Source organism: Cebidichthys violaceus, unplaced genomic scaffold, assembly GCF_023349555.1.
Source record: "Cebidichthys violaceus isolate CVI_PGR_0920_01 unplaced genomic scaffold, fCebVio1.0.p SCAF_20, whole genome shotgun sequence".
Taxonomy (NCBI): Eukaryota; Metazoa; Chordata; class Actinopteri; order Perciformes; family Stichaeidae; genus Cebidichthys; species Cebidichthys violaceus.
In genome coordinates, this window is record NW_027176373.1 from 5,455,757 (window position 1) to 5,478,763 (window position 23,007).

The 23,007-nt window shown below is 42.0% G+C and overlaps 1 protein-coding gene across 3 annotated transcripts; it reads left to right on the plus strand.

Annotated features, from left to right (window-relative positions):
- Nucleotides 1-503: 503 nt before the first annotated feature.
- cxxc5a (CXXC finger protein 5a) lies at nt 504-19,755 on the plus strand. 3 transcript variants are annotated; one of them, XM_068715826.1, is made up of 4 exons: nt 504-929; nt 8,242-8,344; nt 8,448-9,260; nt 18,714-19,755. In XM_068715826.1, the coding sequence occupies exons 3-4, from the start codon at nt 8,466-8,468 to the stop codon at nt 18,756-18,758; spliced, it is 840 nt and encodes a 279-aa protein (XP_068571927.1). In that variant the 5' UTR covers nt 504-929; nt 8,242-8,344; nt 8,448-8,465; the 3' UTR covers nt 18,759-19,755. The 3 variants fall into 3 exon arrangements, with proteins under 3 accessions (XP_068571927.1, XP_068571929.1, XP_068571930.1); XM_068715828.1 differs by having other exon boundaries at nt 505-744; nt 872-929; nt 8,242-9,260; XM_068715829.1 differs by having other exon boundaries at nt 509-929; nt 8,242-9,260; nt 18,717-19,755.
- Nucleotides 19,756-23,007: the final 3,252 nt, after the last annotated feature.

Consider the following 23,007-nt stretch of genomic DNA (forward strand, 5'->3'; position numbering starts at 1 on the left):
GAAAGAGGTGGAGTGGACTTCTGGGGCTGAGCGCGAGGAGGCGCGACTGTGGATGAGGAGGATTTCTGTCCGTCAGCGTTGCATGGCGGATAAACTCGTGTTCTCCAAATACATTAATGGGTGTTTACCCTCCACCACCCTGCGTTCTCTTGACAAAGACCGCTATTTATAACGAGGGCAGACATTAGCATTTAACAAAATATGCATATGTTTAGACGTATTATATTTGTATCCTAATTAGCCTATAACACCCCCCCCCAAAAAAAAAATCGCTCATCCAGACAGTTTTATCTCGCTTAAACTCGCTCAACAAAACCATCCGTATATATATATATATATATATATATATATATATATATATATATATATATATATATTATTTTGAATACATTATTTGAACTGAACGACGTCAGTAATCATTCAGGCATAGTGTAGTCATCTTCTATGAGCGCTCAGTTTTATTCGGAATCAACACCTCTCCCCCCAGCTGTCCTGAAATCACACTGCACCTCGCGGCCTCTCCGTTTGTTGTTGCCTCAGCTGAGCCGAAGCGCGCGCGCCGCCGCCGCCACCGCAGAAAAGTCCACTTCGGTTTTTCCGCGAAGCTCCAAAAATCTATGAAATGTGTTTGCATGTTCCTCTCTGCAAGCGGGGATGTAGAGGTGGGATTGCAAGGACCGAGAAAGCTGGGGGAACCCACGCGTTCAGCCTCAGAGAAAGTACGCTTTTCCAAAATAACTGACGGTGAATATTTTTTTTTCTTTTCCACATTTGTCACTAACGGGCAGACACTCTGTATGATTTTGTTCTCGGAGAATAAGCTTTTTTTCTGCCCTTTTCTTTTTTTTTGTGTCACCATTCTGCACGGCAGGCTGAGAGACGGACCGCTCGGACTGTGGGAGCCCTCCCCTCTGCTCGGATCTGCTTTGGTAGGTGCAAAATAAATTGGGCCCGTGTTTGCAAATATGCAGATACATGGGATTGCAGGGAGGAGGGGTGGTGATGGGGGATCATACTTTGTTGAAGTCTGCTGAAAGTTGGGGCTGTCATCTTCTTATAGGATCAAGTTATAGCGGGGTGAACCGGGGCTCTTCTGTATATCCTCAAATGTGCGACTGCAGACCATATGCTGGTACCGCAGATGGGCTGCCGTGCTCATAGATCACCGAGTCCAGACAAAAGCCAGCTATTTTGATCTTGAAAGAAGAGAAGACAAAAAGGTTTTAAAATGTGCCGGGGACAGGTCAGCGGCGATTCAGCGCTGTAACGGGGACAACGGGGATATTTAACAAGCTGCTGTCAGTTTTTACAAGCACAATCTCCATTTCTCTTTATTTAATAAGTCGCCTCCAGATACGGATCAGGTACGCTGCTGCTTTATTGTGAATCAGCTGTTAACGATGCGCACTAAACTTGACGCTTCCAGTTAATGAACGAAATGATCAACGAGCATTAGAGTCGGAATCGCGCTGACATTTGACAACAGACGGATCGTCACCCTGTGTTGGCGAATTTAAACTTTTATTTAACCCTATAAACAGAAACCAGTCAATAGATACCACAGTTCTCCACGCGCGTAAAGAACGGCAAAGGATTCTTCAGCTATTTTTATTTATTTTTTTATTTTTTTTAATTCCACATTCTTCTTTTTCTCCGGGCATCATTAGGAAGTTCCCAGGTACACAAGCTTTCATCGCGCTACCTGGAGATATACAGTCACATCCCCCCTGCAATCCGCCGCCGGTATCGCTGCTCCAAGTGCTCCATATGTTTGCGAATAATTTGAAGTCACAGTATGCACGGCGTGGTTGTTTTTCCCCTCCAACTTTTTGTGTGAATATAGCCTCATTAGGCAGAAGACGCAGCAGGTTATGGACAATGGATGACGTCTTGAGTCTTATTATTGTCACCAGGCTTTTTCTTTTTTTTTTACTTCCTCTATTCGTGCGTGAACGAGTGTGTGTGCGTGTGCGCGCGTCAGTCTACAGGAGGTGGGAGGAATAGAGAATGTGTAGCTCACCGTAAGTATCTACACGAGTCCGCAGACAGCGCGTCTGGACCGGAGGGAGGGAGGGAGAGGGAGAGAGAGAGAGAGAGAGGGAGGGAGGGAGGGGGGTTCTGCATCGTGCACCGCCTGAACTAATGCATTAAATATTCTCGCGTCTCTGGAGGTGTTAAAGTCAGCTGCTCCACATTTTGTGGCGGGCCAAATGCTTCATAACCCTGCAGGAAATTAGACGATTTTTCCCCAACTCTGTTGTTAAAAAAACCTAATTCCGTCAGTGAAGGAAACTTATTCAAGAGTAACTTCAAGGAGGTCCAATCAAACTTGATCTAATTTTAATTAGCAGGGTAATTTGTTTATTTAATTAAGAAAATGTAAATAATTCAGGATTTCTTACTGAGGGAAAGTTGTATAAAGAGCCCTATACCTTGAGTTTATACTTCCAATGTGTTCATCACAGCCTTAAACTAAACGATTTAATGTGTTTCATTGAGCTCATCTGTGTAATATCAGGCTACAGTGGGGACCAATTCAATGTGTGTTGAATATTTAAGCAGCCGCAATAGAAAACAACATCCCAGCTTCCTGGTAGTTTTTGGTTGTTCTCATGTTTATATTTTTGCTCTGAATACGATTATTGGCCTACAATCTAAAAAACAATGGTGATACAAACACACACTGGCCCTAAATGCTTTCTTCCATTCCTCCCTGACCTATTGATCAAACCTATTGAACTACTGAACCAACCATCAGTCAGTTGTCACTATATTGTGGAGTGACATTCATTTTCTTGGCCCACATTTTTAAAGAACTGCTTAAATGAGGAAACTGTTTAAAGTTTGGAGCTATTACAAGCTGAGAGCTGCATGTGCGAGTTAAATGAGCTGTTCATGTCATAGTGCTGACAACATTCACCCAGCAGCACTGTGGCTGTTAGGAAGTACTCATCATTTGTATAGCTGTGAGTGTACAGTATTATCTATTAAAGTATTCCTTAATTCACCAAATATTTCAGCTCAAAACGTAAATGTAAATGCTCCAAATGAAATGAAGACCTTGTTGGCTGGCCTCCACCAGATTTCGCCAATAATTCATCTGACATATTTAATCGAGCTTTTGGATGCGTTTACAATGTTTTGACACACTGTGCAGGTGTTGTTACTAGCTTTGTTTCAGGTGTACAGAATGTACTGATCTTATTTGCGCCATATGACTTAAAGGTAAAGTTTTTGTAAATGTGATCATTTGCTTACTTTACAGTAGATGAGAAGATTGATACCTCTCATATGTTTGTGCGATAAGTACGTAGCTACGACTAGCAGCTGGCTAAAAATGTAACGTTCTTCCGAGTATTTTGATTTCATGGCCTGGAGTCTTCGCCGGTTGCCTGGCAACTGGTCCTGGCCAAGAAATGGTTCAGCGCATAATAACTCCCTGTTAAACGGGAAATTGTTGTTTTTACACTTTTGTGCAGCTCAAACAAACAGTAGATAAAGTGTAAATTAGTGTGCTTTATGAGATTTGGCTACCTTCGAACAGAGCCATGCTAGCTGATTCCCCCTCTCTCCAGTCTGTATGCAACGTTAAGCTAAGCTAAGCTAACCGTCTCCTGGTTGTAGCTTCATATTTAGAGTGCAGACATGAAAATATTCTTGATTATAGATTATAAACGTATTTCCCAAAATGTTCAACATTTCCTTTAATTTGAGTGTCTCAGGTCACTGAAACTGAGCTGCAAGTTTCATGCAGACCATTAGATATAAACAGACTCATACACAGGTCGGGGGAAACTATTTTCAGGCAGCATGGTCAAGTAGAAAGTAAGCAGACAGCTAAAGCAATCTCTTAAAGGATCAATACAGTATTGTGTAGAGCAGGAACATCTGGATAAAACCACCACATTTCACACTCACATGACACTCTTTTCAATTTGTGTTTTAATGAGACTGTTTGCAAAGTGAGCACGGTAGAAAAGCATTATATGTGAACCCATACTCAATTATACTGCTATTAGCTGATTAAACAAAAATCTTACTTCACACGCAAATTAATACCCAAATATCATGTATCAACCTATGTGTCGTTTTGTTAACCACATTCAAACAAATTCTCAGTTTCTGCAGATCAGCTGCTGTTGACAGAGTGTCCACAAAGTGACAAAGTTAGTGAGCTGACATCACTCAGCTGATTCAACAAAACAGGCTGGAATTATTGTCAAGATTTTCACTTAGTGTTTTTACTGAATGAACGGCAACATATATAATCGTATTAAGAGCGTTGTGTTTGACCTCCTTAGGCCAGTCAATATTTTGTCGGCTCCACTAAACCACTTATTAACCATTAAGACATGAGGAATTGTCCAGCACTCAGATTTACTTTCCATAAAGTGTAAAAAAAAAAAGAGAACAGATTCAGTTTTGCTTATGATGAAGACCAAGCCTTAAAAACAACAGTTCAAAAAGTCATATTAATACACAGTGCAGTTTTTGCTGCAGTTTTTAATTTTACCCAAACAAGAAGCCACCAATTATTTTAGTGGATGCTTCGATTGCAGGTTCAGATCATGCGTCTCAGGTGCCACCAGCGCTCTATACAACGTCCAGCTGAGCTCATTGGTCGATCTGAAGAAAGGCTGCTGGATTGTTTTGATCATTCGGACCATTTAAAATCCAGACCTTTATCTCCGTCTGCCAGTCCTGTGCAGCACGTTGAAGAAAGACTCAGGGAAATACCAGGTATAGCTAATATTTACACCTATTTTAATGCCGAGACAGCTCGAGGTGCATGAAACGTGGCTCTCTTAACGTGTGACTCCTAATTACACTGCTCTTGTCAGAGTTTCACAGAAACCTGAGATGTAAGACTTTTATGTGAACCACAGCGTTAAGTCTGTAACATCACAGGAAATTGAGTAAACATGCTTAAAGGACAAAACAACAGCAATTATCTGGTTTCAGCAGTATGGCATTGACACTCAGTACCAGAGGCAGTTGTGGTTTAGGAGACAGTTCATACAAGGACATAGATCTCCCCTGTAAATGATGTGGGGATCTGATGCTGGAAGTCAAGGAGGTGATCAGCTATGCCGTGCTCAGGGCTGATGTTGATGTGAGTGTGACTGATAGGTCAGTATGGAAGGCAGATGTACACAAACAGCAGAGTGAGCGTGACCATGACTTAATTCGTTACACAATGTGGTAGACCAATGCAACTAATGTCTTGTGTTGCAAACATGTAATAATACAAATCTGCGTACACGTGTTTGCCATTCCAGACTGATTTTGAGGGAGTTTTAGTATTTTCTTTTTGGCAGAATTTTGACTTCAAAGCACAGTTTGCAATTTTTGTCAGACAACAAAATGTTATTGTGTAGAATAGACACACAGAATGAATAGAGTATTTATGAAATGTTTAAAATGTGTTGATCTTGTTTTGCAAATCATTCAGCTGTTACCCATTAAATACCTTAACTCTGTGTGTTATCATCATGTTTATCTGCTGTAAAACAGTGCACTGAGAAGTGCCTTAATGCCTTAAGTATTTTAGCGCTTGTTACACTGATGTGTTCAGCTATAATACAAACTTGTGCATGCCTAAAAACCCCAGGCAGCCATATATTAATTATTATCAAATTATTAATAGTTATCTGAAGAAACAAAAAGACTGTGTGTCACTGTATTGTCGTCATACAGCAGGTGTTGCAGGGATTGACTCAAAGCAAGTCAGCTGTGTAAAATATATTGTGTACAATAAAGATCATCAACACTTTGGAAGAACAGCATTTGGAATACGTCAATTTGTATTTGCCTCATTTATTCATTTTAAACCAGTGGTGCTGTCAGTAGGTCAGCTGGTCAGATAGTAATTCCCAGGCTCAATTATTATGTTACAGCTGATCGTGATATTTTTGGAGCTGTTGTCATGAGAGGCAATCGCCAACTTTGTCGCTTTGTAGCAGTCTTGGGAGCTCATTTATTCTAGCTATTGATAATGCGCCAGTTTATTAATTATGTGGAAAACTCAAGTCTTTTATCACATTTACTGTGTTTAGAGCGTTGATGAAGCTTTTGGATCAGAGCTGGATATTCTCTCAGGCCATTATTAATTAAGAAATAGTGTTATTGTACCCAGATTTACTTTAGGTAAATGCACAGCTGCCATAGAGCTCATGTTACGTTTAAATCTTAATGAAAAATCACCTTTAACAACATTGAAGTATTCATGTCTGACCACTAAATACATCATTTCAGGTCCAATATTCCATAATACCACATAAACCCCATGTATCACAGATGATTTGCAGTGCTGTTCTGCATTCAACCACAACTGAGTAGAGACGCAGATAGTTTGAGATGCCTTCGGGAAACCGGACCCTGGTCAGTGCTGTAGTGGGAGAAACTGAAACTCTGGGGCTGAGGGGCTGCGGAGCTGGCTCTGGTTCGCTGGCGCCACATCCCCCTGAGCTGGTGAGAATGTGGGGGCTGTGCTCTTGCCTTTGAAGCTTTACCTCCCACTAATTCTGGCCTTCCAATTTCCACACACTGCACAGACACCCCCCCTCCATCCTCTTCCCCTCCCTTTCCCTTTGTTTCCCTTATAAGGACTGGCCCGGCCATTTCCTCAGCTTGTCTGTGGGAGGTGGTATGCTTGTTTGTGAACATGGACAGGTCAGGAGAATAGCAGCATAGTTTTTCTTTTCATAGATGAGCAGTCACAGGAATCTTGCGCTAAAAGCCGGTGGATGGATGCATCTCTGTCCAGTGGGGAGTCTCTTGACATTTGCCTGGTGAAACCTCTTCATCAGCCCCACCGCTCCATCTGAGCGCATATTTTACCAACTGATATTGCTCTACAGGTTTGGTCTTTAAAAGTATTAGGATAAAAAATAATTTCTGGACAATGATAGGAATCAAACAATGTCCTAAGTTAACGAAAAGAATATCAACTTCCTTTGGTCTGAACCCGGGCTTTTTGCTGTATTTTTAGCAGTTCCCAGATTGTTGTGTGAGAATCCAATAAGGGACGCACATATATCACATATACACTCAGATCAATGAGCATGTAATTGTTAGTCAATAAATGCAACATTCTTAAATGATTAAACTGCAGTCAGGGCACTACAATTTAAAGTTGGCCTCAAATAGGGCTTATGTGTTTAAAAGGGTCATTATTACTAATAAATACCGTAATTTCACGACTGACTAACTTCGCTTAAAGATGTAAAATAATCTGACAGACATAGTTGCGTTGGCTCCTTACACAGACCAACAGATTGATTGGTCAAAGAGTTCACCAAGATTCTATTTCCAAGTAGGTAATAAGATAGAAGATAAAGACAGACACTTTTCTGAAGGACAGCTTATGCATCTGTAATTAAAGCAGAAACTGTGTTTGTTTATAAAAATATTTCACCAATACAACACAATTCATTTGATTGTATTTGATTGAAATAGCGAGTTTGGGCTCCCGACCTCGTAATTGTTTTCTTTGCCAACCAATCAAGAGAAGCACCAGGGAAGCAGGTGTTGATTTGTAGATTGATGTGTGAAGAATTAAAAGGAAATTAAACTTTTAGAATTTCTGTGCTTGAATTTGAATTGAATGAAAATATATCTTAGTCAAGATTTTCAGGGATACAAACTGAAACCTTTAGTAAAACTAATGTCACTTACTCTAATTGTATCAGAGCACTAAAGACCAGGTAAACTGACAAACTTAGAAAATGCATTTTCATTTGAGTATTGAGGTCAATTGTTGGCGTAATTTGTAACAGCCTTACTTTACTGTTTTGTTTCACTCTCCCCGCTCCAATGAAGCTGTTTGCAGAGTAAAAGCTCTAAAATCCCACTGAACACTACCTGCTCAGCGTCAAACAGCAGACAAACACAGTTAGAGACTAGCTGGTGAACATAGTGGAGCATTTAGCAGATAAATAGCCAGATATTTCCCTCAGGAGATGGTAGAGACCAAAAACAGAGCAAAAACTAAGTGAATACGAGACTTGCCTTCACAGGCGGCCAGAAACACCAAATGAATGTTAATGTTGCTCCCTGACTGCTGGATGTGTAAATAACTTTTTGCTTACAAGTTCACCACATCGGCCTTAAAGGTGATGTTCTTCCTTTCAGAATTTGCCTAAGTTGACATAAATGGAAAATGTATCTCTTAAGTGTCTCAGTGTTTTGGTGAAGTGATCATTGATGAGTAATATACCTCTCTTCTCTCCCTGTGTAAAGTTTCCAGACGGCCCATGGAATGACGTGGATGAGGGCTGAGCTGTAGTGCGGGCAGAAGGCTCCGGGGCCTGCCTGTTATCGGCTGGCTGATTGGTCCATTGAGGTGAGGCACCACTCTCACCGGGCCACAGAACGGACCGAGACAAGGTCTTTGCTCCCCCTCCTCACTCACCCCTGCCCCCTTTCCACCCTCACCCCCAACCCAGGCACGTACGCTCTGGACCATGTCTAGCGGGCTGTCGGCGGGGAGCCGGACAGAGGACCAGGAGCGAAGTAGCTGCAAACAGGACTCTCCTGTTATAGAGCGCAGGAACCGCAGTGGCATCATCAGTGAGCCCCTCAGCAAGAGCCTTAAGAAGTCCCGTACCCTCTCCCAGTATACAGCAGTCTCCTCTGCCACCAGCAATGGACACAAGGACAATAGTGAGACCAAGAGCCACTCGGCCAAGCCTCAGCCACCCCCGCTGCCTCAGCCCACTGTCTCCGCACTGACGGCAGCCAAGTTGGACCGGACCCTAGAACAGGTTCTGGAGGGACAGAATGGCCTGCTGCACTTTGCTCAGGCAGCAGCATTGTTAAAGCGGGCCGGTATGGAGCACATGCTCCTGCCTGGGGGCATGGGAGTGGGAGTTGGCAGTGGAGACGCAGGCTCGGGGGCTAGCGACTTGGAGGGTACGTCTGTCACGGACGCCGTAGGTGGTCCTGTTGACTTCCCATATGGAGTAGGGGGTGGTTTCCCCTTCAACCCGGGGCTTTTCATCATGACGCCGGCTGGAGTGTTTCTGGCGGACAGCGCGCTACACATGGCCGGCCTGGCCGAGTATCCGGCGCAGAGCGAGCTGGCCTCTGCGATCAACTCCGGTAAAAAGAAGCGAAAACGTTGCGGCATGTGCCCACCTTGCCGACGGCGGATTAACTGCGAGCAATGCAGCAGCTGCCGGAATCGCAAAACAGGCCACCAGATCTGCAAGTTTCGCAAATGTGAGGAACTGAAGAAGAAACCCTCTGCTGCTCTGGAGGTAAGTGTGTGTGAATTGTGGGCTGTTCTTTAGGGTTTTCCCAAAAAATAAGCTTAAAAGGTTTTGACCCAAAGAGTTACTACATAGCTTCAATGCAGTCACAAAAATGAACAACATTTGGGTGCAGTAACCCAAAGTGAGAAACCAGAGAAATAAGTAGATCTTTATGGGATGTAAAAAGTTGGTCCTCAGTGAAGATCTGGAAAATTCTAGAGAGATCTGCAAACATCACAAACAAATGTCAGCTGCACATCTGAAAGCACAAAGAGGATCTTCTGAATCGTACCTGTGTTGGTCCCCTTTAAGGGAAATAGTACAGGGGGCTTCCACAAGCAGGGAAATGACAGGTGGTGAGGAGTGTGGTGGGTATGTGGAGGGTAAGCATGCACCATGGGGTGTCTTTAATCCGGTCCATCATAAACACACAATCACCCTGCACACATCTTTAAATCGGAAGACTAATTCATTATCTGAAACTCAAGTTTACCCAATGCTGTCCCTTCAGTAGAGCATTTTCTGTTCGGTCACATGGACATCCTTGTTGTGCATATGTTGCAATCGTAAAGAAAAAAATGACGTATGTGTGGAGGCAGAGTGGCAGTAATTGTGAATATGTGTCCAGTATGTGTTTGTGTGTGAGTGTACATGCGTGGGTATGTTTGTGTATGTGTGTGCATGTAACAAGGTCCATCTGGCCACAGAGCTGTCATCTGGAGCACCAGGTGTCCGTGTGGCACATGCCCCCCACCCCCCCACCGCATCCCCTCTTTTTTGCTGCCGCTGTCCTTCTCTCCGGTGACACTCCTGTTCATCTAAATGGTCCTCCAAACTTCCCGTCAGTTTCCTCCATCACACTCAGTGGCCTAACTGACCCTGGCTGTGATGACAGAACGACCAATCGTGAAATCAATTTCAGCAGATGTTCCATCTCAAAGGAAATAAACTTTTGTGATCAATGGATAATAGTGTCACTTTGGCATTACGTAATACATTGATAACATAGTGTGAACGTGAACCAGTGGAGAGGTGTCTGGTCTAATTGACACAAACTGGATACGTGCTTCAAACTGCTAATGGATTTCTTTCTCTTCTTGATGTTGATAGAGAGTGACAGCTTGGCGTCTTGTTTGTGGGCTGAAAAGTTGGTTGTTCAGTCGCCATGTGAGTTACACGAACTGAGAACACAGTGCAGAGTGATGTCATTTTTACTGTAAAATTAGTTTGGTTTGGCTCTTTTAGCTCAGTTAATAGATGTTCATGGAGCCTTAAGTTCGGCCGGACAATTCCATGTTTTTGGCTCAAATTCTACTTTGTTTTGCCTTCTCCACTAAATGTTGTTAGGGCCTTGGGCTAACCTCAACATGATAAAAACAACTACATGTATTCAGGTGTTTGTGCACACATAGGCTTAAATATTTTAAAAGACTTTATTAATATTTTTGCATGTTTTAGCTTATTCACTACAGATCATGTGATAAGTCGCCTACATGTGATTTACCAACCCTTTTTCAAAAACTTACCATAATATTTGTGTTTGCAAAGAGTTTAAATTTGCTTGTGGATACTGTCCTCCCAAGAAAACAACATAATGAGCTGTTTCAGAAAATGTCCAAAAACAACATATTTAAATCCTAGGGACAAAGATCTCTAGTGGCCGTTGGAATTCTGACTCTGGTCCATCAGAAGCAAAAGCAGGGGACTTTATTCTAGAGTTGGGTTAGGGAGGAGGCCTTGAGTGGTTGGGTTAACAAAATGTTGGACTTCAACACAAGATTTCCTACCGACAGTCAGCCTTTTCTTTTACCATGACCACAACCTTTTTACAGTTTTTAACAAAATGTTTATTATTGTAACCGTGACAATGAGGGTCCCTAACTTGTAATGAAATAGTAACTTAAACTCAAACCACGATGTTTCCCTAAGCATAACCTCGTTGTTTGTATGCCTTAACCTAATCAAACCTTAAAGGTGCTAATTTCAATATTCAGAGCATTACTATGATTGAAGTATTGCCTCCACACGGTTCTCAACAAGGCGACAGCTGAGCCGGCAACTAGAAGCTAACAGTGCTAACAGTGCAACCAACAGCAAACTGTGCTGACAGAGCCTAAAGTTTTGACCTCGGTCACCAGAGGGTGAGCACTACGCTTCTGCGACAATGCCGTGGGTCCAGATCAATGAATGAGCGCAGTGCACAGTGGCAGCAGTTATCTAGCTAGCAGTTATCTAGCTAGTGGTGCACTGACATGCACTCGCGGCTGGACCAGCTATATAAACAAAGCACAGAGAAGCTCAGACAACACACACAGGGAGTGCAACTCCATTCATCTTAATTCAAAAATGAGGTCTGTGGTTACACAAGCTTAAGAGATTTCTACGTTTTGTTCTGCAATATAAAATACCTTTGTAACCCCTCTCGAGAGTTGTGAAGCTTTTACGTGTCTTTAAAAAGGCGGTTGCTAATAACAGCCTGATATATGGTACAATTTGAAAAAAAGTTGGCAACAGTTAAAAGAGTATATGATTTGTATGACTGTAAATACATCAAAACATGTAAGAACTGTGGCATGGTCCATTTGATTGAGTGGAGTTAAAGCATTCATATGTTGGTCATTAAGGGAAATTGTGACTGTAGAAAAGCTGACTTCCACACGTTGAGAATCAAACTGATGTGTCTGAATACCAGCATGTTGTTTTTCACTTTTCTATTGTTCAGTTGCAAATTAATTAGAGGCTTCATTTGTCTCCGCTGATGATTCACCAAATGTGTCAGCTCGCTATGTAGGTGGTACGACTCAATGTCTGAAACAGAAAAGAATTTAATTCTAATTTATGATTTGCAATTGATGTTGTCATGGCATTTAGCCCAATACCAGTCATTCACACCAGTGATGCCAAACCCAAGGGCGCTTGAATATTCATGACTGTTGATGTTGATATAGGTCATCATGCTGCTTGAAACGTCAGTCTGCTGATGTTGCCAGTAGCCACCTCATATAAAAGAAACTCCAGGGTATCATAAACCTGCCAAGCCTCCAAGTATAATAGCAGTCTGATCATTGGCTTTAGTAATCGTATGTACTGTAATTACCTTGCACACATTTTGTACTCCTGACATCTGAAAGTATGTGCTACTAACCACTTTATTTAGTGCGTCTGTCAAGCAATTTCCCCTTTTTTTTCACATCCAAAACAAGAAGGCCAATCCCTGCATGCAACGCGACAATATTAGACTAGTGAATATTGTTAATGGATAATGTATGTGTACAAGTTTGTGCTTTTTGTGCGGGAAACGCTACTCTATTACATCATTCCTGATGGTGTCTGCACAAAATCAGTGTAGTTTGCAAACAGTATCAAAGAAATAGCTTTCAGACTGAAACATTGCCTGAAGTAATCCATCAGATGTCAGAGTCAGCATGACATTTTGATATTTTTCACTTGGCCAAAATGTGGATTAGGTTGCACTAAAGCTTGTGCGTTCATCACATAGATATGGATGTGGATATCTTTATGGTCAGGGTCTCATTAATTGCTTAAACAAGAGGCGCATTGATGAAATGTGACATTACATGGACAAAGATGCAGTGCCGTTTTTTCGAGAGCTAAACATGTGTGCAGTGCCACAAACATACTGAATGTCTCAGGCATGAGATTACCATGGAAAAAGGCAAGAAACATTTGTGCCAAAGAATCGAACCACAACCTCGAACGCCTGACAACCCACAGCATGAAATACAATCTTTGTGACATGGTAATCTTAGTAATATTCCGCTGATGATCTTGGGCAAGTTCCTAGTACATGGACATCTTTGCAATATGTTTTGACACTGTAAACTTTGTACTTTTAGAATGATAAAGTGACTTAACCTGTGTGCATTGCAAAAGAACTGACAAAATGTAAAATAGACCTGATAGTAAGTAGCTTTCACAAGAAAATGAGACTTTCATTCAGTCCGGAAACCAACACAGAGTTCTGCGACCTGCTGCCTCTTTGCCCCAAACTTGATTTTCCGCAGTATCAACTTTGCTCTGACAGCAGTACAACATTTTCAATTTTGCCTGCTTTTTATTTGTTCTCATGCACTCATACATTTCCCATTAGCAGTCTAGAAGTTGTCTCTAATGGCTTTGTTATTAAGTCAACAGCTCTTGTTCAGCAGGTGATTAGATCAGAGATTACGGCCTGGGCCGCACTGTCAGTGAGCGTGATGTCGTCAGTACAAGCTAAATGTCAGATGAGATTCATGGAGGATGTGCCACGTCAGGAGAGAGCAGAGCGTCAGCAGTAAATCCCGAATGTCTATAACGAGTAGATGATGTAGTATTTTAATGTGTTTAAACAAGGCATCTGTAAGAGAAGTTCTAGCTTCCCCTTAATGCACATTGAGGGCGACTTGCAGCACCTGTGCCACAAGAGAAGATGGTCCTGACTGCAGTGAGCCTCAGCTGTAGCTCAAACAGCCCCTGAGTGTCACAGTCCCCTCCAATCAAAGATAGAGCGGCACATCCCCGTCTGCTGCGGCTGTTTATGCTCGCCGTACAATCTCTAAAGAGGCGTGACGTCTTATTTAACGTGTCTTGCGGTCGGTTTGTCAGACTGCTGTTTTTGTGAGCGCACACTTACACACGTGAAAAGACTTTGGCTCTGTTTTACCGCATTTGCGTGGAGGGTTGTGTTTGTGCGCTTGCACGAGCCGGCGAGCGTTTACGCGCCGGTACACAAGTGCAGTCCGAAAGCAGCAGTGTGCTTATTTTGAGGGTGTTGACGGTTTCCATTGAAATCTCATGGCAGCTCAAAGAGGAGCGTAAAATTGGCAAGTGAGGGGGAGTTAGCATGCTGAGGCCTTTGCCACCTCATAGCTCACTGGCTGAAGATGTCTGGATTTATTCTGGGAATGCTACATTTGAGAGAAATAAGTGGGAAGGCAGTTCCTTGCCGCTCTATGTATGAATACCCTCCACTGGTGTCAGCGATGCTGTTCAACACAGAGAGAAAGAAGGAGTGTTGGAGTTATGAAGTTGTAATGCATCTTGTCTTTACTTGTATGTCACTGTACGTTGAGGATGTACTGTAACAGTGGGTGTGTTTTATTTGAGAATAGATAAGACAGGAGCTGAGCTTTTGTCATTGTCGACTAATAGAGTTATATATTACCGTATTTTTCGGACTATAAGGCGCACCGGATTATAAGGCGCACTGTGAATTAACGTGTCTATGTTCACACATAAACCGCACCGGATTTATAAGGCGCATTAAGCAAAACAACACAGTCCGGTAAATCAAACTTTATTCAACTCAGTTGTAACAATAAATACCGGTACAGAAAAATACACTCACTTATCGATTCATTCCTCTTCCACAAATCCATCAAATTCTTCATCTTCAGTGTCTGAGTGAAACAGCTGTGCGATTTCGGCATCAAGAATGCCCGAATCCCTCTCGTCATTTTCCGAGTCAGTCTTGTTGCCGTTATCGGTACTTGGCTGTTCAGTGATGATTCCAGCTTTCGTGAAAGCTTGGACGACGGTTGCGACCGATGGTTACTTGTTGTGCTTATTGATCGCTTTTGACTTTTAGTTTAGACATTACATTCCTGTTACGGGGCCGATCAGGTAGTGACACAGCGTACCGTAATGCTCCGAATATCCATTGAGCGGAGCGGCTTCGTTGCTTACCAAAGTCGTACTTACACATTTCGGCAGATTTTTGAGCGCATTGTACCACATAAAATCGATCAATAAGCACAACAAGTGACCATACATAAGGCGCGCTGGATTATAAGGCGCACTGTCAATTTTTGAGAAAATTTAAGGATTTTAAGTGCGCCTTATAGTCCGAAAAATACGGTAAGTAAAGAAATGCGTTGGTTGTGTCAAAGACTTGGGCTTCTTTGTCATCAGATGCAGCTAACACCCAAACATATTGTTTTCCATTGTGGGCCACTTTGTGTCGGACGTTGATATGGGACGTTGATATTCCCTCATGGTCTTCCCTGCCTCCCAGACACCGTACACCAGACAGTCAGCACAGAAGAGGCTCATGCAAACTGACAGGCACGCAGACTGACACCGAGACACATGGACGTGTGGGCAAGTTGCTGGGCAGACAGGGGGACAAGTTGGAGTGGACAAAGGAGGCTAAGGAAGACGGAAAGAGAGGGAAGGAGAATGAGGTGGCCACGGTGTTGTACTGTAGACTGCCTCTGGATTACAGTGCATTAAAGCTGCAGTTGGTAACTTTAATAGAAAATAACTTGTTCTCATATTTGCTCAAACTGTAGCTGTAGCACCATATCCTCACAGTAGTACAAGAAACAGATAATCTGTGAAAAAATCCAGTTCCTCTGCCTCCTTCTAATGGCACTTTCAAGCCTGGAGAAAAACATCCAATCAGACCAATCTGACGCATCTGTCAATCACTGCTCATGAACTCTGATCAAACTGTCAAACTAGGCTACCCTTATCAAATGTGTATTCTTGTAATTTGTAAGTCAAAATACATATAGATGTCTATCAAACTATTTTATTCAGACATCTATGTTACAAATAATTTTGGTCAAATAAAATCATACTGTTGAATATACCATTATATGTAACATTAACATCATCAAATCTTAAAATTTTCTATCAGTTTTAACCGAGATACCCGTATGCATTTTAAAATAAATAATTTCTTCATAGACAAAATAATTATTTGATTGAGGAAAGAAATCGGACATGTTTAATTGACAAAATGCAGGATTTATGGGTTGAACTAATGGATCAAATTGTTTGTTAATTCAACTGCTTTCAAGACGTCCAGAAAAATAAATCCTATCAACGTATAAACATATCAATCTTGATTAACTTCTGGAAGGGAGAGCAGGCTGAGGAAAATAATGCTTCACCTCTTCAGTCAGACAAATAGTGTTTATGACAGCTGGAGGTCAGTGGTGTTTTGATTCAGATGCTTTAAAGGTTTACTTTTCTGCTCCTTGTGAGTGGCAGGCAGTGTTACGTCCCACATGTACGAATGCATGTGGAGGTGCTTTGCATTAGCCATAGGCAGTTAGTCAAAAAAATGAAGGACGCCTCTTTCTTCTGCTTTTGTTGTATGTTACACACAAATTGTTCGTGCTATGCTAAGACAAATGTGCTCGCCTTGTTTGAAAAAAACACATCCATCGATTTTAGTGATTGGCCACTTCACACCCACAGATTCCATCCGTTTGAACCTGTGCAATCAGTGTTGGTGAAGAGAGGCTTTTCTATTCCTGAACTGCAGCCATTTTTCCATTGATTGCTCATGTTTGATAATGAGGAAAAACAGCATTTTCAGTCCAAGCGAGCGGATGTGTTGTTTTTCTTCCCACGCGTTATGTCACGGTCAGTCCGGCCTTTACCGGGTTTTCGACATCTGTGGCAGCGGCAGATGTTGCTGCCCTCTGACTGTCTCCTTAACAGCTGAGCGCCGCTGTAGAAAGGTCACCACAGATGGATGGCGGGCCAGAGATACTTAACACACAGACTATAAAATAATGTTGCCAATATGTTGGCTGTTAACCTCCAGGTTTGTGGTTCCTATTAATATTCATTTGAGCCAAAAAGAATTTCCTTTATATGTACACTATATATTTGAGAGATTGAACTGGCATATGTGGGCTATGAACAGCACAGTGGCATTCAGTGTCTCTGCTGTCAGATTATTCCTGATTGAGTTAATTTAACAAATAAAGCACAGTGTGGGCTATATTTGGCGGAGATCACCAGAGTAATTACCTTTGTTTGAAGCCTTTTTACCCGAGTGAAAATGTTTCATTTTTGTAACCCAGCTGGAGTTAACTTTCAAAATGAAAGTGAATGAAACCTGTGGAGCACGAACCCCGCTGTCACTCAGTTTTGTGTCCAGATATGAACAATAGCATTCAAAAGAACACTGTACGGCTGATTCACTGGTATATAAATGGTTTAAGTGGGCCTGAAAAGTAATTAGGGCTGGTATTGTTTTTGGTTTCAAACTGACTTCTCTGAACTAATGGCCCATTTGCTTCTAATGCCGTTGTAAAAAAAAAAGGGCGGTGCAACCAGATGCACACAATGTTAAGGCTAATTATACTGAGGTTACACATTATTGGAATTGCATTATAAATTGAAACATTTGAATGTCTTCAGTAAATGGTGTGTGACGCTAACAAGCCATACATCCTCTGTTTACCTTTTCCATTAGATAAGTGTGATTGTTTGCATGGGTGTGTGTATCTCACAGTATGTATGGTTCCATAGTAAACCCTCTACTGATGTAAAAGTGAATCTGAATCCATCGCGTATGAGAATTTTAGCTCAACGGTCTCACTGTTTGGTGTGATTTTGGGGGTGTATTGTGAGTGTCGGTTAACGTGCCACTGTGTGTGGAGGTGTGTGACTGTACTTGAATACATATTGGTTCGGTGTGAGAGTGTGTGTGGGTGCATAAATGTTTGCCGAGCTCCTACTGCCTCGCTCCAGGCAGAGCTGGCTAACGGAAGAATCCTCGCTGCAGAATCGAGTTGCACTTAGCAGGACGCCAGCCGCGCTGCGGCTCCAGGGGCCACGAGCGTCTCTCTATCTCCTGACTGGCAGGCCGCTGCCGAGCCCTGCAGCTGCATGCATGTGTGCCACTCTTGCTCGGCGCAATCAGAGGCACAGATAACCAAAGTGAGAGAAGAGTGAGGGACGGAGAGCGGTGGCGTGGGAGAGCAACGCGTGTGGTGGCTAAATAATAAATGTGGCATATCGGGTTTTGTGTGAAGCCAGGACTGAAGCCCGTTCCTGTGGTGGTGCTGAGGCGAGAGAGGGGGGGCAGCTGTTGGGCCAGACGATGCAGGATGTCGAGATTTCCCACACACACGACTCATCCAGGGAGAAAGAGAGGAATAGAAGTTAATCGATTAGTTGGTGGACATTAATAATTTAAGTCATTTGTCAACTAGAAGTACTAAACATTCTCTGGTTCCACCTTCTTAAATCTGAAGATTTTGTGCTTCTGTCTGTTATTGCATATTGAATATCTTTGGACTAAACAAAACAAGCAATTTGAAGACTCTATCTCACCTCGAGGTCTGATAACTTTTGATTTGTAATTTAAAGAAAAACATCAACCGGTAGATTAATCGATAATGACAATAATCATTAGTTGCAACTACAATGGGAATGCAATCTAAATTTTGTTGTGCCACCCTGTCGTACAATGGCAAATAAAAAACTATGTACCTTGTGAACAACAGAGAATGCAGGAAACAGGAGGGCAACATCATGAGAGCCTCTCTGTCAAGGTGTGAAGAAATTATAGCTTTTCAGTGAAGTAGTAGTTTCGGGATTATATTTGCAAACATTTGTAAAAAAATGTGCTGCTTTTCATTAACAACTCCAACCCTCTCTTCTCTCTCCCTTCGTCTCCCCTCCCCTCCCCCCCTTGTCTTCTGTTTCTCCAAGAAGGTGATGCTTCCTACAGGAGCGGCGTTCCGGTGGTTCCAGTAGGACTCCTCCTCCACTCCCTACCCAAAGCTCTGCCATCAAGTGCAATGCCAACACCTGGATTGTCTCCAGAACAGACACTGGCTAATAAACAAACAAGCAACAAATAAAATTATAGAAAAAAAAATAACAAAAAAACAAAGCAGAAAAAAAAAAAAAAATCAATCGGGTAATGGATGCACCTACTTATTCCTTGAACCAAAAATGAAGCGTAAAGAAAAGCATCTATGGCAACTTTCATTCCCTTTTCTATGTTTCCATTTTGGTACCTTTTGTCCTTTTTCCAGCAGGTTTTTTTCTGTCGCTTAAACATGGAACTGTTCATTGCCAGAAACAGAAATGACAGACTGAGTGTGGACAATCAACTAATTTCTGTGTTTGGTGTTAATGTTGTTCATGTGTGGAAAGATACAGTACTTGTGTAGAGAATGTAAATTTACAGCTATATTTCAAAACTAGTGGCTAATGGCAAACATTATTGTAATTCTTCACCATTTTACTTAAAAACATGTCCGTTTTATGATTCTTTTTGTTGAAGGGTCTAGTTTTCAGACGGATCGGTGGTTGTCTTTGAAAGACAAAGAAAATGTTTTAAAATTGTGACGCTGTTGAATTTGGATTTAAACTAAACTGAAAAAGTCATGTTATCGGCCCACTACTGTAGTCTGTAGTCTCCTCAATCAGCCCTCCTCTGCATTTCCAAACTTTTCCTTTAGTGATACTGGCAGCCTTATGTTACTGTGGCCCTACTGAGCATGTGCCAATACTGCTCAGGGCAATAGCACTAAGAGACAGCACTTGCTCTGAGTCTACCCTACTGAACGCACTGAGACAAGATTCATTTTTTTTGTTTTTGTTTTGTTTATTTGCTATATTTTCATGATTTTGTTATGTTGCTGGGTAGCTACAGCTTTTTGAAATAACCAATCTTTGTATTTGTTTAGAAAATTCGACTGGTTTTGTGAATAAAAAGGAATGCATGTAATTGTGTCAAAATTTACGATTCTGATGTTTGTCTACTTGTCTATTTGCATGTTTTTTTTTTTAAAAACAGCTGGTTTGACAAAAAGAAACATTAAGTATACATTTTCCATGAATTGAAAAAAGTATTCCCTTTTTTTGATAATTGGATGGTGTTGGGAAATTCTTAAAGATTCTGACGTGAGCAGAAGTCATTAAAAGTAAATCAGACGGTGGTATGGATCACCAAGATGTCCTTGGTTTGACTGAGATATTTCTCTCACGGCCTGTGTAATATCTTCCTATAGTGGAATGACTGATGGAGCCTTGCTGTGCTAAAAATGTAACCAAAATTATTTAAAAGATGTTTGAATAAGAACAATTTTGATTGCAGTGTTTCTTCAAAATGCATGAAACCTCTTGAAAAATCTTCCCAAATGCCTTTTTTTCTGATTATTTTTACTCATCTCTAAGTTGTGACATTCAACGTATTCCATAACATTTAGACTCAGAAAATCATTAATAGTCATGGATTACTGATGGGAAGTTTTGTCCTCAGAGCTATTAAGGCTATCGAGAAGAATCCTGGATAAAGTGTTTAGGGCTGGATGTGTTATGCATACATGGAGTGGAGTTTGGATAAAGACATAGATAAGTGAGAGCAGTGCTGATTTAAAACCTTAAAAAAATCTCACATGGTTCTCAGTGTAATTACTGATTCTAATGCCTCAGGTCTGTGACACTAGAGTGAATTTCCATTTCCTGCTAAGTGAGGATTCTCAGTGATTTTTCTTTCACAGCTCCACAGTCACTCTTTCATATCCAGGTGGGGAAGTAGATGCAGATTTCTGCCGCAGCCGTACTGCTGAGTGTTTTTAATTAGTGGATATCCACGGTGGAAGGCCCAGTATGGTGGGCTTGTGTACGAGCTTGTGATCAGCTTGGCGAGTGGAGGGTTGGCGAGTGTAGCTATATTCCCAGCCCCCCCCCCCGGTGACAGTGCTGGGCTAGTGCCATCGCCATGGCGATGGGGGGAGTGTGTGCGTGAGTGTGTGTGTGTCTGGGGTAGGGTGGGGTGTGTGTGTGTGGGGGGGTGATGGCTGAGGCCTTTCATTATTAATGTGCACCGCGGCGTCCTTACCTCCTCTGAGCCCGCACAGCTCACTGCCTGACCTGCCATCCAAGGGAGGGGGGTGGGGGGGGGGGGGGGGTGGGGGGGGGGGGGGGACCGAGGAGGCAGAGATAAAGAAAGAGAAGTGAGCCAGAGAGAAAGAAAAAGACAGCACAACTAGTGTGTAGTGTGGAAGCACACGACTGGAAAGTAGAAATTCATTCATGTACTTTCATTTCACACTTACACCTGAGACGGAAAAAAAAGAGATTACGATTTTCAGTTCTGGGTGTGGTTGGTTGCAGGTGACTGTGGCGCCTGCCTGCTGAGGTGTAACGGCCCAGGGGCTGGGGGAGTGTGTGTGTGTGTGTGTGTGTGGGGGGGGGGGGGGTCAGGTGGTGGTTGAGGTTGTCTTCATGCAGAGAGGGGTGTACGGCTTGGTGAGCAGGCCTGTCACACTGGGAAAATCCTGGAATCTTATCACCGCCTCACAGACTCTGAGCCGCACTGATCTACTCACCCTCATTGCCAGCAGACATGCCCTTCCCCCATCCAAATGCCCCTGCACAGGCTGGCCCCTTCTCGGCTCGCTCGCCACCTTCCTCGAACGGGGAGATAGCAGGAACTGATGCAGTCCAATTGTTGAGGAGGGAAGAATGTTGCTTGTAAAATGCAGCTAACAGGAAGAGCAAACACAAGCTTTGCAAGTGAGTACACAGGCCAGAGTGCTGGGGAGTCAGCAGTGACCCTTTTGGTTTTTTTACTGCATGACCATGAAGTCACAGTGAGGAACACAATGTGCTCTATGTGAATATCAGAGCGAGAGCTTCTTAAAGTTACTAAAAGTAAACTTACGAAACAACATTGTTACAGGGGGTTTAGATGTTTTGTATATTTTCATTTCAGTGGCACGCAGACTGCATGAGCAAAGACTAGACAGAATGATGCCCCATTAATATGAATACAATGTGATCTTGATAATATAAAATGTTATTAGTCAATGACTTCTACCTATCCAGGGATGTCACATTTATTTCTGTGTAATAAGGAATAAGGGTGAAGACGTTTGTCTCATTAGGGTTCACATCATTTCTCTCTGTCTCTCCACAAATACAAAGGTCATACATGATGTAACTGTGTTAAAATATGTCTTTTCCACTGTGCATTATAGTCTGCCACTTTTTCATTTCGGACTGGTTCAAAGCATTTAAAACATTTATCCAGAAATATACTTTAAAGATATCTGACTGCACAAAGATGTACTCCTGTTCATTCTCATTAAGAAATGATATGAGCAGGTTACTGGCTGCTATGCCAACTGTTGTAGCAACAAAGGTAGTCATATTTGGTCCTATTTTTTATTATGATAAAACATAAATATGATATGATTAACATTAACTGCTCTTGTATTAAGTCATTATCTATGACGCTATGAATTATGCAGTTTGCAACAGTATTCAGTAGTAAAAAAGGTGCTATGTGGACATTATTGATAATACATGTCTTCGTAATATTTCACATAAATGTTGAGGTAGTTTTGAGGTCATTCTGAAAAAGTCATGACTAATCTGCTAATTGAAAAGAAACTGCAGTTTTCCAGAATGCTGAAACACTGAACCATGAAATCGATGCAGTCAATACTCCTGCTGAGTATTGATCTTTTTAAATTGGTGCATTCTCTATTCAATTGATTTGATAACTGAGTATAAAAAACATGTAAGAACTCTGATTACGCAGATGAATTTTGCACAACGTTGCTTAACCTACTACAAACAATGACAGTTATAGTGATGATAATGTGATACAGACGGGTGCTGGGTCTCTCAAAGTATTAACAGTGTGTTATGAGAAAGCTAAACAATTTACAAGAGGTAATTTTTTTATCTGCTACAATTAGGACAGATGTTCGTCATGTATGAAACTTGTCATATGCTGTAGAATGTAAACAAACAACAGGTCTCCTTTGTGTCATGAGGCCCGTCAATATATTTAAAACGACAAAGTGGAATTAATTGAAGCTGCACACGATACAAATGTGGTTCGTATTGCTGTCATTCATATATGTGTCACATTAGGAAAGAAGATAAGAGTTAACCAGGAAGGTAAAGCACAGTAATGCTCAATACACAGTTTGTGGTTTATTGTTTCATTTTGATTTGGTAGAATTGCTGTTATTTACTT